The sequence below is a fragment of the Trichoderma reesei genome, assembly GCF_000167675.1.
Source record: "Trichoderma reesei QM6a unplaced genomic scaffold TRIREscaffold_32, whole genome shotgun sequence".
Lineage (NCBI taxonomy): Eukaryota > Fungi > Ascomycota > Sordariomycetes > Hypocreales > Hypocreaceae > Trichoderma > Trichoderma reesei.
In genome coordinates this window covers 218,365-230,370 of record NW_006711179.1, presented here as the reverse complement: position 1 = coordinate 230,370, position 12,006 = coordinate 218,365, and the positions used below count along the sequence as shown (strand labels likewise).

The window sequence follows — 12,006 nt, the reverse complement described above, 5'->3', positions numbered from 1 at the left end:
AACGCTCTTTATAACACCCCCTCCGATCTGTTTTTAAGAATTCAAAGCCCTATTATCCCTTTTAAAAGAAAAATAAACGGCATTTTATTTGATAAAACATTTCCCTTTAAAGACACCCCGGTACACAGGTGAGACCATTATCCCCGGGCCTTTATCCCTTATAAAAAGGGTTTTAAAAAAGGCCCCTTTTACAGGCCTGGAATTGTTTTATATAAAAAAACCTCAGTTTCAAACAAATCCTTTGGCTTTTACCTCCTAAACAGAAAGCGATAACCGGGACATACCTAAATATTCGTCTAAAATAAACTAATAATAAGCTAAGCTAGTGCTTATTAAGATATATTATTATTATAGTGAAAGTAATAATACTTATATACTTTTATAAAGGAGATCGACTCGCTATAAGTATAGCCTTAATATAAGCTTAAGTAGTTAAAAAAGTAACCTGCCTTAAGCTTATATTAATAAAAGGAATAGTAATAGTAAAAGGTATATAAGCTACTGCTTATTTAGTTTTTAATAAGTTAAGTAACTGTATTATTAAGGCAGTTAATACTTTTTTATACTTAAATATTAATAATATAAATATCATAAAAATATAATAAGGATATAATAAAAATATAATAAAAATATAATAAAAACTTAACTTACTTAATTCTTTACTTAATCTTAATATACTTTATAAATAATTTATTTCTAGTTTTAAAGTATTAAGTTAATAGCATTTTATACTTATAAGAATATATTTTATTAGCCTTAGTAGCTAGTATAAAAAGTAGTAAAAATAAGCTAAGTAAGTCTTAAGCTTAAGAAAATAAGACTATACCTAGCTATATTAGGCATAAATAAAAGTATAGTAAAAGCTAGGTTAATAAGTATATAAGTAAAATGCACCTGCTTAAAAGTAATATATACTTTTTAAAAAGACTATTATAAAGCCTGCTTAAAATATTAAAAGTCTTTATAAAAATAAATTCTTATATTTAGCTTATTATTTTTTATTTTAATAGCTAAAGCTATTATAATACTAGAATTTTTAAATAGTTTTACTAACTTATATAATAAATAATATAAATATAGTTTTATAGTAAATACTTTATTAATTTAAATATAAAGGATATAGTTTTTATAATATTAAGTATAGCTTAAATCTTATTTTAATTAGTAATTAATCTTACTTATATTAATAAGCTTTTTAATATAGTATTTATAAATCTCTTTTTTTATTTTAAAAAAAGCAGAATTATTATTATTAAAATCCCTTTTTATAAAAAAACTATTAAAGGACTAGTATAATTATAATTTAAATTAGCACTCCTTTTATTATAAATAAAATATATATACTTATAGCTTAATAAAAATTAAAAGGATTATTATTACCTTTATTTAAAGGAGGAGAAGGAGTAAATATAATAATAAATATTATTAAAATATTAATAAAATATAATAAAGATTAAATAAGGTTTATACTAATAATAATAAAAAGGCATAATAATAATAATAATAATAATAATATTAAAAGTAAAAGTTAGTAATTAAAATATAAAATATAAAAAGTAAGTATAATAAGTATATAATATAAAATATTTTATATATACTAAGTATTAAGTAAGTTTAGTATTAAATATAAAGTAAGGAATAATATAAGTTATATTTACTTAAGGTAATATATACTAAGCCTTTACTTTAAGCTTAAAATATATTTAAAATTTTTTCCTTTTAAATATAATATATATAAATAAGGTATAGCTTAATACTAATATAAATAAAAATAAATATTTAAATATAACTAAATAATAAATAAAGAATTTTTTCTTTTACTTTAAATAATAAATAAAATTACCTTAATAAAATAATTAAGAAATTTATTTAAAAAGATAAATAAAAAGGGTATATAAAAGACTTAAGCTATACTTATACTTTAATTAGTTAAGAATTAGGCTTATAATAGGCCTAGGTAATAGCTATAAGAGTTATATATACTAGTATATAATAAGCTTAAGTTAGGCTTAGTATAGGCCTATATTAAGCCTTAACTTCTTTTATAAGTAGGTATATTAAAAGTATATAATTTAAGGACTTATTCTTTAAGTATATTAATTTAATAATAAATACTTATTTAGTATTCTGCTTATAAGGCTGGTTTTATTATAAAAAGGTATTTAATTTTAATATAAAAGCTAATATAATTTATACTTTATTTTTTAAAAATTTTAATTAATTAAATTATAAAAAGTATAAGTTATATAAGGTTTTTTAATATAGTAAAAAATTTAAAAAAGTAAAGCATGGGTTATATTAGGCTAGGGTGTATAGGTTATTTAAGGTAGCACCTTTAATTATGGCAATTATCTTAGCTTAATATCTCGATGCTTGGCACGGCGCTTAACGCTCAATTGGCGCTCGATCCCACGTCGTGCTATATCGCATAATAGATTTTGCTTTGTTATTAACTAGAAGTGGCCTGCTATTGTAGAATCTGAACTTGTATCTCACTATGACCAAGGATGTTTCTATTAAGATAGTGTCGCGGTAACGTAAGGAATAATAGTCAGGTAAAACAGAAGTATAGGAGTTTGGCTTGTGGACCCAGACAACGGGCATGTGGCTCGAACTATAAAGAGTTCCTGGCCATAAGTATAATATCTGCCCCAGCGTCATCCTCAATATGCTCGCCGCCAATATTCTATAAGACCATGCCCGCTCAACTTCTGCTTAATACAATATGTATGTCAATATCGGTGGTTAGTTGATTTCTTAGCATGTCCTTTAGGTCAGTGGTATTTCCACATCATCTCCGCATCATCTCCGCAAAAGGTCAACAGAATTTTGCATTGTGTGCTGTTATAGGATTCGGCGGGAATAAGAGGACGAGCAGAAGGAATCATTCCACCATTTGAGCAAACCAAACCACAGACAAATCAGCCCAAGCCTCGCCCGGCCTTTGACGTTGTCATCTTCTGCCCTCTTCGCGGATGTTCTTTAGACATCTGCGGACAAAAGCTCGGAGTTATGCCACCCTTGCCGCGGACAAAACACTAGCTCTTGGATCAGCCGGGCAGTCCCTTGAACTTATGCAAGTGGCTGGCGGGATGGCGTTTGGTGATCAAACCCCCCCAAAATCTCACTCCGCACTCCGTGAGTTTTGCGTCAGCCACAAGCGGAAGCCAAAGGGTGCAAATCCACAACGCGACTCGGGCGACGTTTCTGGGGATTCCAATTCCGTACTCCGAGGGGATGCCAAGATCAACAACTTCTTCAAGTAGAGAAGATGTGATCAGTCGACTCAAGCCAGCGACTTATTATGCCATGAGCGCTGCTTAATACTGCTTATCAATCTGTGACCCCAATATGTCATAGATTCTGACACCTCAATTATAACAAGGACGAATCAGAGGCTCTGACAAGGCATCTCTATATTCCTTCTCTTGATCATGGTGATGCCAGAATCTCCTCATTCATCAGGAACTGCGTCTCATCGGCGCGCATAATGCCTTTTACTCCGAGTCTCCGAGGCCGAGGGCCCGCATTTGTCAGCGGTTTGTTTCCGCTCGAAGCTCCTGGATCTCTATAGTATTATGTATGCTGCCCCTCCTAGAGCGGGAGTGATGCCATTGCCTGGCATCCACAGCGAATAGCTGCGTGGAGAATGCTGAGAGTGATTGGCAGATGCGGGACGGGAATGTACGAGAATCACAGAGTACGTCAATGACTTGCAAATTTATAAGCAGAGCATGAGGGTGTCATGGTACCTACTTATGAGCAGAGACATATAAGTCAATCGACGCCATTGGTGTTGAAAGAACAGACGACAGGATCGTATATCGTCTCACTTCACTATACCAAGAAGATCGAGCGTTTTTGAAGCAGACACGGTGAATAAATTAGTCAGTATGCCGAAATCACCAATTGAGATTGTCCTAGGCGTCGCCAGTGTAAGTGAAGCCTTGCGAATGTCAACCTAAGAAGCACTCGTTGACGAGTCCCTTGTCAGGTCGGCGACAGGTCCCTCGACCCAACAGTCAGATACGACACCCCTGAAGAAGTCGAAGCATTCCTCAATGCCTTCTACGAGCGAGGCTACCGCCAGATCGACACGGCCAGGGGCTACTCACCACACGCGCCAAAGTCCAGCGAGCCTCGCCTCGGCGCCGTCAACGCCGGAGAGCGCTTCCAGATCGGCACCAAGGTCCTTTCCCGCCCGGAAGGAGCTCATAAAAAGGAAAAGGTTGAGGAGAGCATCAGTGGCTCGCTCGAGGATCTGAAAGTCCCACAGGTCGACATTATGTACTTGCATGCGCCTGACCGAACCGTCCCCTTTGAGGAGACGGCAGAGGCCATTGACAAGGCATACCGAGAGGGAAAGTTTAAGCGCTTTGGGCTGTCCAACTACACGGCTGAGGAAGTTGAGCAGTTTATCAAGATTAGCGAGGAGCGAGGCTTTGTGAAGCCGACTGTGTATCAGGGGCAGTATAACCCGATTGTGAGGACGGGCGAAAAGGAGCTATTTCCGGTGCTGCGAAAGCATGGCATTTCTTTTTACGCCTGGAGGTAGGTTTTTTTCACAAATCTGACTCAAAGAAGTATTCATAAACTGACGTATATGGTCGAACAGTCCTGGAGCTGCCGGCTTCTTCAGCGGAAACCACAAGAACCCCCAACCCGGAAGCCGTTACGACCCCTCGGTAAGTCTCCCTTTATGCTCATACCAGAGCTCTTCCAGGTTACAAAGTGCTGAACGTTCGTTCTCAGCACGTAATCGGTAAATTGTACAACGCATGGTATCGCAAACCCAGGACCGAGGCCGCCGCCGACAGAGTGCGAGAAGTCGCCGCCAAGCACGGCATCTCGGGCCACGCAGCCTCTCTTCGATGGACGGCCCATCACGGGGCTCTTTCCGCCGAGCATGGGGATGCAATTGTCATTGGAGCGTCGAGCATTGCGCAGTTGAATGAGAACTTGGACATCTTTGAGCAGGGGCCGCTGCCGCAGGATGTTGTTGATGCGGTCAATGCTGTTGCGGAGGAGATTGGCGAAGATGCCATTCCTTATTACTTCTAAGCTTTCATCAATGTAGCTAAACATGAGATTGTTTTTACGGAACCGCCTTAGTTTGACTTTTGTATTAGGTATCCTCAAAAGGCATCATACGGAATTCAGTTGAGCGAGACAAAAGAAAGTGAATGGTCATACCCAAGTCTCGACCTCCGATCCGGCGTTCAAATCTTCAATGACAGAGAAGAAAGGATGATTCACTTGAGCACAGAGAGACAAAAGGAAACTCAGCCCAAGTCGATTCGATCTGATGCAGAAAGATTCGTAGTGCTCATGGTGTTCATGCCCCCCCAAATTTCTTACTCCCTCTAGGGTAGCCTGCAGCATTGACGCACATGCTTAAAGCTGCACGTGACTTCGTATCATGTCGCGTTAATTGTCAAACGGCATCGCGTCTCCCGTCGTGAATCGCAAAGCTTCAGAAGACATCAACTCCCACTTAAAACTTGGCATCTGGCATCTTGTCTTTCACTCAACTCAGCACTTGATGGCGGCTCGCACATAGACACATCATACGGGCGATTCATCACCTGCCAACATGCCCGAATTCCCTGGTAAGCTCCAACAACCCAGGCTTCATAGCTTGATGCCCCGCTCACGGTTTGGCAGAGGCAGACACGATCCGCATCCTGGTTGCGACGGACAACCATGTCGGCTATGAGGAGCGAGATGCCATCCGCAAAGACGACAGCTGGCGGACGTTTGACGAGATCATGACGATTGCCCGCACCGAAGACGTTTGTCGCCTGCTTCTGTCTGTCTCGTCTCCAAAGCTCACGCATCATCACAGGTCGACATGGTGTTGCTCGCCGGCGATCTGTTCCACGACAACAAGCCCTCCCGCAAGTCCCTCTACCAAGTCATGCGAACGCTACGAAAGAACTGCCTTGGCATGAAGCCGTGCCCGCTCGAGTTCCTGTCAGACCCCGCCGACGTCTTTGAGGGCGCATTTCCCCACGTCAACTACGAAGACCCCGACATCAACGTCTCCATCCCCGTATTTTCCATTCACGGCAACCACGACGACCCCTCTGGCGATGGCAACTACTGCTCACTCGATCTGCTGCAGGCGGCGGGTCTCCTCAATTACTATGGTAGGGTGGCCGAGGTTGATAATATCGAGGCAAAGCCCATTCTGCTACAGAAAGGAGATACCAAGCTTGCGTTGTACGGGCTGAGCAACGTACGAGACGAGCGGATGTTCAGGACGTTCAGAGACCACAAGGTCAAGTGGTTCCGCCCTGGTCAACAGACGGGCGAGTGGTTCAACCTCCTCGCCGTCCACCAAAACCACCACGCACATACGGCGACGTCATACTTGCCCGAGAACGCGCTTCCCGACTGGCTCGACCTCATCGTTTGGGGGCACGAGCATGAGTGTCTCATCGATCCGACCAAGAATCCAGAGACGGGATTCCACGTAATGCAGCCCGGATCGTCAGTGGCCACATCGCTAGTCCCCGGAGAGGCCGTACAGAAGCACGTCGCCGTCGTCAGCGTGAACAGCAAAACATTCAAGGTCGACAAGATTCCTCTCAAGACTGTCAGGCCGTTTGTCACTAGGGAAATCTCACTCTCCCAGGAGAAACGCTTCAAAGGCTTGGACAAGAAAAAGGACAACAAGCATGAGGTCACTTTGCGACTGATGGAGATTGTCGAGGAGATGATTGCCACCGCAAACGCAGAGTGGGAGGCCATTCAAACAGACGACGAGGCCTTGGAAGAGCGACCGCTGCCGCTGATCCGCCTCAAGGTCGAGTATACTGCACCAGATGGTGGCGAGTTTGAGTGTGAAAATCCACAGCGCTTCTCCAATAGATTCCTGGGAAAAGTTGCCAATACCAATGATGTGGTGTATTTCTACAGAAACAAGAAGTCGGCCCCGCGTGAGTCACAGATCTATCGAAACTGCTCCTCCGCCTCTCGCTAATCATTCTACAGGGACAAAAGCGGCCAACCCGGCTCAGATTCTCGAGTCATTGGGAGACGACGCCACTGAAATGGTCAAGGTGGAAAACCTCGTCAAACAGCTGCTTGCGAAACAGTCCCTCAAAGTCCTGCCACAGGGTCCTTTTGGCGAGGCAGTTAACCAGTTCGTCGCCAAGGATGATAAGCACGCGATGGAGCTCTTCGTGTCGCAACACCTTTCCGGCCAGGTTAAGCAGATGCTGGGTCTCGAATCGGATGACGAGGACCTGAACACTGCCATGGAACTTTACAAGCAGGGGGTGGAGCAGCGGATGGCCACTGCCGGCAGCATGCGCAAAATGGCGCCGCAGGAACCCAAGCGAGTGCTGAAGCCCAAGCCGGACACATGGGACACAGATTTCGATGGCAACTGGGAAGATGAACCGAACGCGTGGGAATATGAAGACGTCGCAGAAGAAGACGAACCGCTAGCACGGCCTCGGGCGGCGGCTCGTTCCTCGCGAGAGACGGTGGAGGATGATGAAATGTCGATTGTAGACGAAGATGAGCCGCCGCCAGCAAAGACGAAGAAAGCGACAACACGCGCAACAAAAGCCCCGGCCAAGAAAGCCCCTGCCAAGAAAGCACCAGCCCGACGAGGCCGCGATCCTTTCGAAGACAGCGAAGAGGACGAAGAGGAAGATGAGCCACAGAAGGGGTATGACGTGGTGATGGACTCCGAGGCGGAAGATGCACCGCCGCCGCCATATACAGCTGCACGGACTGCCGGACGGGGGCGGAACGCGAAACCTGCGGCGGCTGCCAAGAAGGCTGCGGCGACTGCCAGCAAGCCCGCGGCGACGAGGAAGACGCCGGCAAGGGGCGCTGCGGCCAAGTCGCGGCAGACGAAGCTCAATTTCTCACAAGGAGCGACGCAGGACAAGGCGCTGGAAATTAGTGATGACGAGGTCTCAGACGATGATGCGTTTGAGCCGGCGCCGGTGGCCAGTCGGACGAGAAAGAGGTGATGAGGCTCTAAAGAGCCTCCTGTTCTTGCCTCGAAGCATGGGTTGATGATGTCAATGAACGATGCATTCACTGGTATATGAATGGACATGACTTGAAATATCACCACCTCGTCTACCTTGGTCTATCTCTTGCAAAAAGTGATGCCCCAAAGGCAACTGACGTCTGCCACTTTTGATCCTACCTCTTTACATCACATAAATACCCCTAGATGAGGGCACTGACCAAAATGGGCAAAAAAAAGAATTCACAGTTTGGAACTGCTGGCGGTCTCTCCCGCCGGGAATTGAACCCGGGTCTCAAGCGTGACAAGCTTGCATACTGACCACTATACTACGGAAGATGTTTACCTGCGCTTTTAGCGCCGGTGTAGCGGATCAGATCCAGTTGCTTCCGATCGCAGAATTTTACTATATAAACCCTTAGCACAAGCCAAGTCTTCTTGCACTATCAATTTGACTTACATCAACTTCATGATGCTCGCTTTGAGCCGCGGGCGGCAGGGTTGAGAGTTTCATGGGACAAAATCAAACCCGAAGATGGACAAGTTGAAGGCTGCTACAGGTGTGCTTCTGGCCACTGATAGGAGACCTGATCTGCAGGATCATTGACAACCGTTCGATTCCCCCCCACCCCCCCCCCCCGCAAACGTCGCGCCCGAGTTATGTATGGCTAAACTCACCGATTGACTCATCTTCATGTTGTAAGTGGAGCAGAAACGCCCAGGAGCCTCTCAGTAATCACCGGGATATCGCATAAGGGCCGATCGACTTCCGTTGGTCATGTTTAAACCCTGATCAAGGTCCCAGGAAATCCATTACAGCACCTTTTCTTGTTCTCGACACTTTACAACTTATCATTGCGTCTATTCTGGTCAAAATGCACACCCCCTCGAAGCCAGAACAGGAAGCCATCGTGCTATTACGGACAGCGACGGCTCCCAGCTACTTTCAGACTGTCATTGGCAAGCGGTCACCAATCTCCGACGACGTTGAAGAGTTCCGCGGCCTTCCGTACGCGCATGTGCCGGGAAGATGGGAGCACTCGCGTCTCAGGGATTGTTTGCCTCGCGACATCTTCGATGCCACCGAGAACGGGTAAAGCTCGCATTGCCTATCAACAACGCTTTACATAAAAGGAGTGCCTCCCGTTGACTAATGCTTCTTGCTGGACTTGAAGGCCCCGATGTCCCGCACCAGGTTCACCTGATTCAAGCTTCTTTCAATCATACTTGCCATTCCCCAACGACCGCGAGGACGAGTTTGAATGTCTGAACCTCCTCATCGTGCGCCCGAGCAAGGCTGCTCTCGCAAGGCATGGTCTGGATGCTGAGGCTCTCAAGCTACCGGTGCTTGTTTATATTCACGGAGGAGGCTTTGCAGATGGTTCGGCCACGAGTCCGGTGCACGGTAAGTACTTGGCTTCACAAATCACGCTCACGTATCCTATCGAGTGATCGTCACAAGAGAAGGTTCTTATCTGAATGCTCATTCGTAGATCCCTCCCGGTTTGTCCTTCGTAGCCTTTTAAACAAGACGCCCTTCATCATGGTGGTCATCAACTATCGTCTCAATATATTTGGCTTCGGAGCCTCTTCCGACATGCTAGCTGCGCAAAGCAGTCAGGACGCTGTCAAGGGCGTCAACTTTGGTCTTCGAGATCAGAAACTCGCCCTGATCTGGATCCGACGCAACATTGCTGCTTTTGGAGGAGATCAAGACAAGGTCACCATCATGGGCCATTCCGCGGGCGCCATCTCGTGCCACATCCACCTCCTCGAGGCCGAACTCGACACTAAGAAATCCCTATTCAGCAAGGCTATCCTACTGTCTGGTGCGTGGGGAGGCCTCGACTTCCGCTCGCTAGCAAAAGCAGACGAGCGCTGGGCAGACCTGTGCCGACTATGGGCAGTCCAAGACAAAAGCCCGATCGACCGCCTCAACATGCTGAAGAGAGTCCCCACAAAAGATCTGCTTCGAAGCGTTTCGGATCTGCACTGGAGGTTCTTCGTCCTGGTCGTTGATGAGCTGACCATCAGGACAAGCAACCTGAAATGCGAGGTCTCCTTTCACTTGGGGCATGATGGAATGGACAACCAAGTCAAGGGGCCATCCGATGAGCAAATCCAAGTCGTGCTTGGCACGGCGTCCCACGAGTTCAGCGGCTTCGCTCGCATGGCGAACTGGGAGTACGAAAAGTTTCGCTCTCTTTTCGTATCCTGCTATCCATCAGAGGCGGCGGCCGAGAACGTCCTCCTGGCTTACAATATCCTGCCCACAACATCCTCTGATGACCTACTCGAGGGCTTCGGGCAGTTTATATCTGATGCTACAATGTGTCTCAGGGTACGCCGTGCAGGCAAGTTTCTCAAGGCCCACCGTGGACAGCAAGCCCTCCTCCGTGGCATGGACCGGGATTGCGTGGGCGTGCAGTATTGGCACTTCGAATTCGGCAATCCCTTTCTGGGTCCCTCTCACAACGTTGCACATCACGGCGTTGAGCTAATTTACCTCTTTGGCAACTTTCGCGAGGCATTGGAGAGAGCTGACCGGGGGATTCTGGAAGGCTACATCGGTCCCAGTCAGAAGACTGCTAGTGTTGCTGCTTCTCAAGCTTCACCTCCCGCTGAGGTTGTGGAGTATAGCAAGTCAAACATTGAATTGAGCAACGAATTGCAGGACAAAATCATCCGATTTGTCGTCGAGGGTAATGAAGAGACCTCCAATCGTGCAAATTCCGATGAGATCACAACATATCTTCCAGACCGATCAACGCGAGTTGAGAGTTGGACTGGCAGCGAGAAATGGGGGGCAAGAGAAAAGAGATATGAGGCTCTGGAGGCTGACATGGATTCTCTGCTTGCTGCCACCAGGAAGCTCGTAGGGAGCGTTCTAGATATGGCCTTAGACTGAATTTCGTCCAGATCTCTCGTAGACAATTGAAAGTTTCGGGTTATGATTCCGTGGCCCTGGTCAGAGTGGTTCGCGATCAGAGTGTTTCGGGGGTTAAACATTACCTTGCTGCCGCCATTCAACTGCAAGCGTCTTCTCATCAATTCCCTTGTGCAATTTCCGACCCGGCCGTATGTCAGCTAAGATGGGCTTTGATACCGCCCAACATTTGTTGGTATTGCCACTCTAGAGCCTTGCCGTCGCTGCATACAGATAATACACTGCTCAGCCTGATCGAAAGCCGTACCCAATCGTTACCCAATCATGAACGATGTGAGGGGAAATAAGCGCCTTGAGACGCCAATGGATGACCTGGTGGTCGACAAGGTGGTATCGCTTCTGCCTTGTTTCAGTCCAACACACATTATTGCCGTTCTGCGCTTGTTTGGATCTCAACTCTTACTGGCTCATCATTCGGTGAGCTGCAAAGCTGTGCATGAGAGCTCGCCATTGATGCCCAAACGAGAGGCGACACGTAGCTCAGCCTCAGCTGTGCTCGACGCCGCAAAATCTCCGCACAAAGTCCCCTCCTCATTCAGTTCGGACCTTATCGTCAGACTTTCGATTCAACGACTTTCCATCTTTATTCTCATGCGTTGATCTGCGTTGGGTGAAACCTGGTAGCTATATGCTTTACTATTGTCTATTCTCGCCATATGGTTCCTAAAGAGCATGATGGCATGGAATCTCTTGCAGTCAGCCCCGTCCCCGCGAAAGCCAACTTTGCCGGAAGCTGCTACCGCCTTTTTCGTGCTGCTGCCGTTCCTCTGCTCTCTTATATATCGCCTTTACGCTAAAATTCAAAGACGAGCCGGCCGCTCAGTGGGCCTTCAAATTCTCTCTAAATCGTCCTCTGATGAAACTGCCAAATATGAGTATGTCATATGTGCCAGATACTGTGGGTCTTCAGGTTGCTGAATAGTTCAGGATCGTTGCCGTACATGGCCTCGGAGCAAACCCAGAGCACACCTGGACATGCAAGCCTAGGACAAAGCCTAGAACGGGCGATGCTTCAGAGCCAGTCCACTTGCTCAAGGATTTGCTCATGCAGGACGACCGGTTTTCT

General features: G+C 45.7%; 3 protein-coding genes across 3 annotated transcripts; all 3 read left to right on the top strand.

Moving 5' to 3' along the window:
• Positions 1-3,848: 3,848 nt before the first annotated feature.
• On the top strand, positions 3,849-5,061 carry TRIREDRAFT_82204 (uncharacterized protein; the record flags this gene model as incomplete). Its single annotated transcript, XM_006969434.1, has 4 exons — positions 3,849-3,935; positions 3,995-4,551; positions 4,616-4,685; positions 4,753-5,061. The coding sequence occupies exons 1-4, from the start codon at positions 3,894-3,896 to the stop codon at positions 5,059-5,061; spliced, it is 978 nt and encodes a 325-aa protein (XP_006969496.1). The 5' UTR covers positions 3,849-3,893.
• Positions 5,062-5,657: 596 nt separating this feature from the next.
• Positions 5,658-7,991, top strand: TRIREDRAFT_70084 (uncharacterized protein; the record flags this gene model as incomplete). The annotated part of the gene is made up of 3 exons (XM_006969433.1): positions 5,658-5,792; positions 5,846-6,941; positions 6,997-7,991. Coding segments are annotated over 3 exons (2,226 nt in total), but the record flags the coding sequence as incomplete, so codon positions are not given.
• A 1,536-nt stretch (positions 7,992-9,527) lies between these two features.
• TRIREDRAFT_43161 (uncharacterized protein) lies at positions 9,528-9,827 on the top strand (the record flags this gene model as incomplete). Its single annotated transcript, XM_006969386.1, has 1 exon — positions 9,528-9,827. A coding segment is annotated over one exon (300 nt), but the record flags the coding sequence as incomplete, so codon positions are not given.
• Between the last annotated feature and the right edge of the window lie 2,179 nt (positions 9,828-12,006).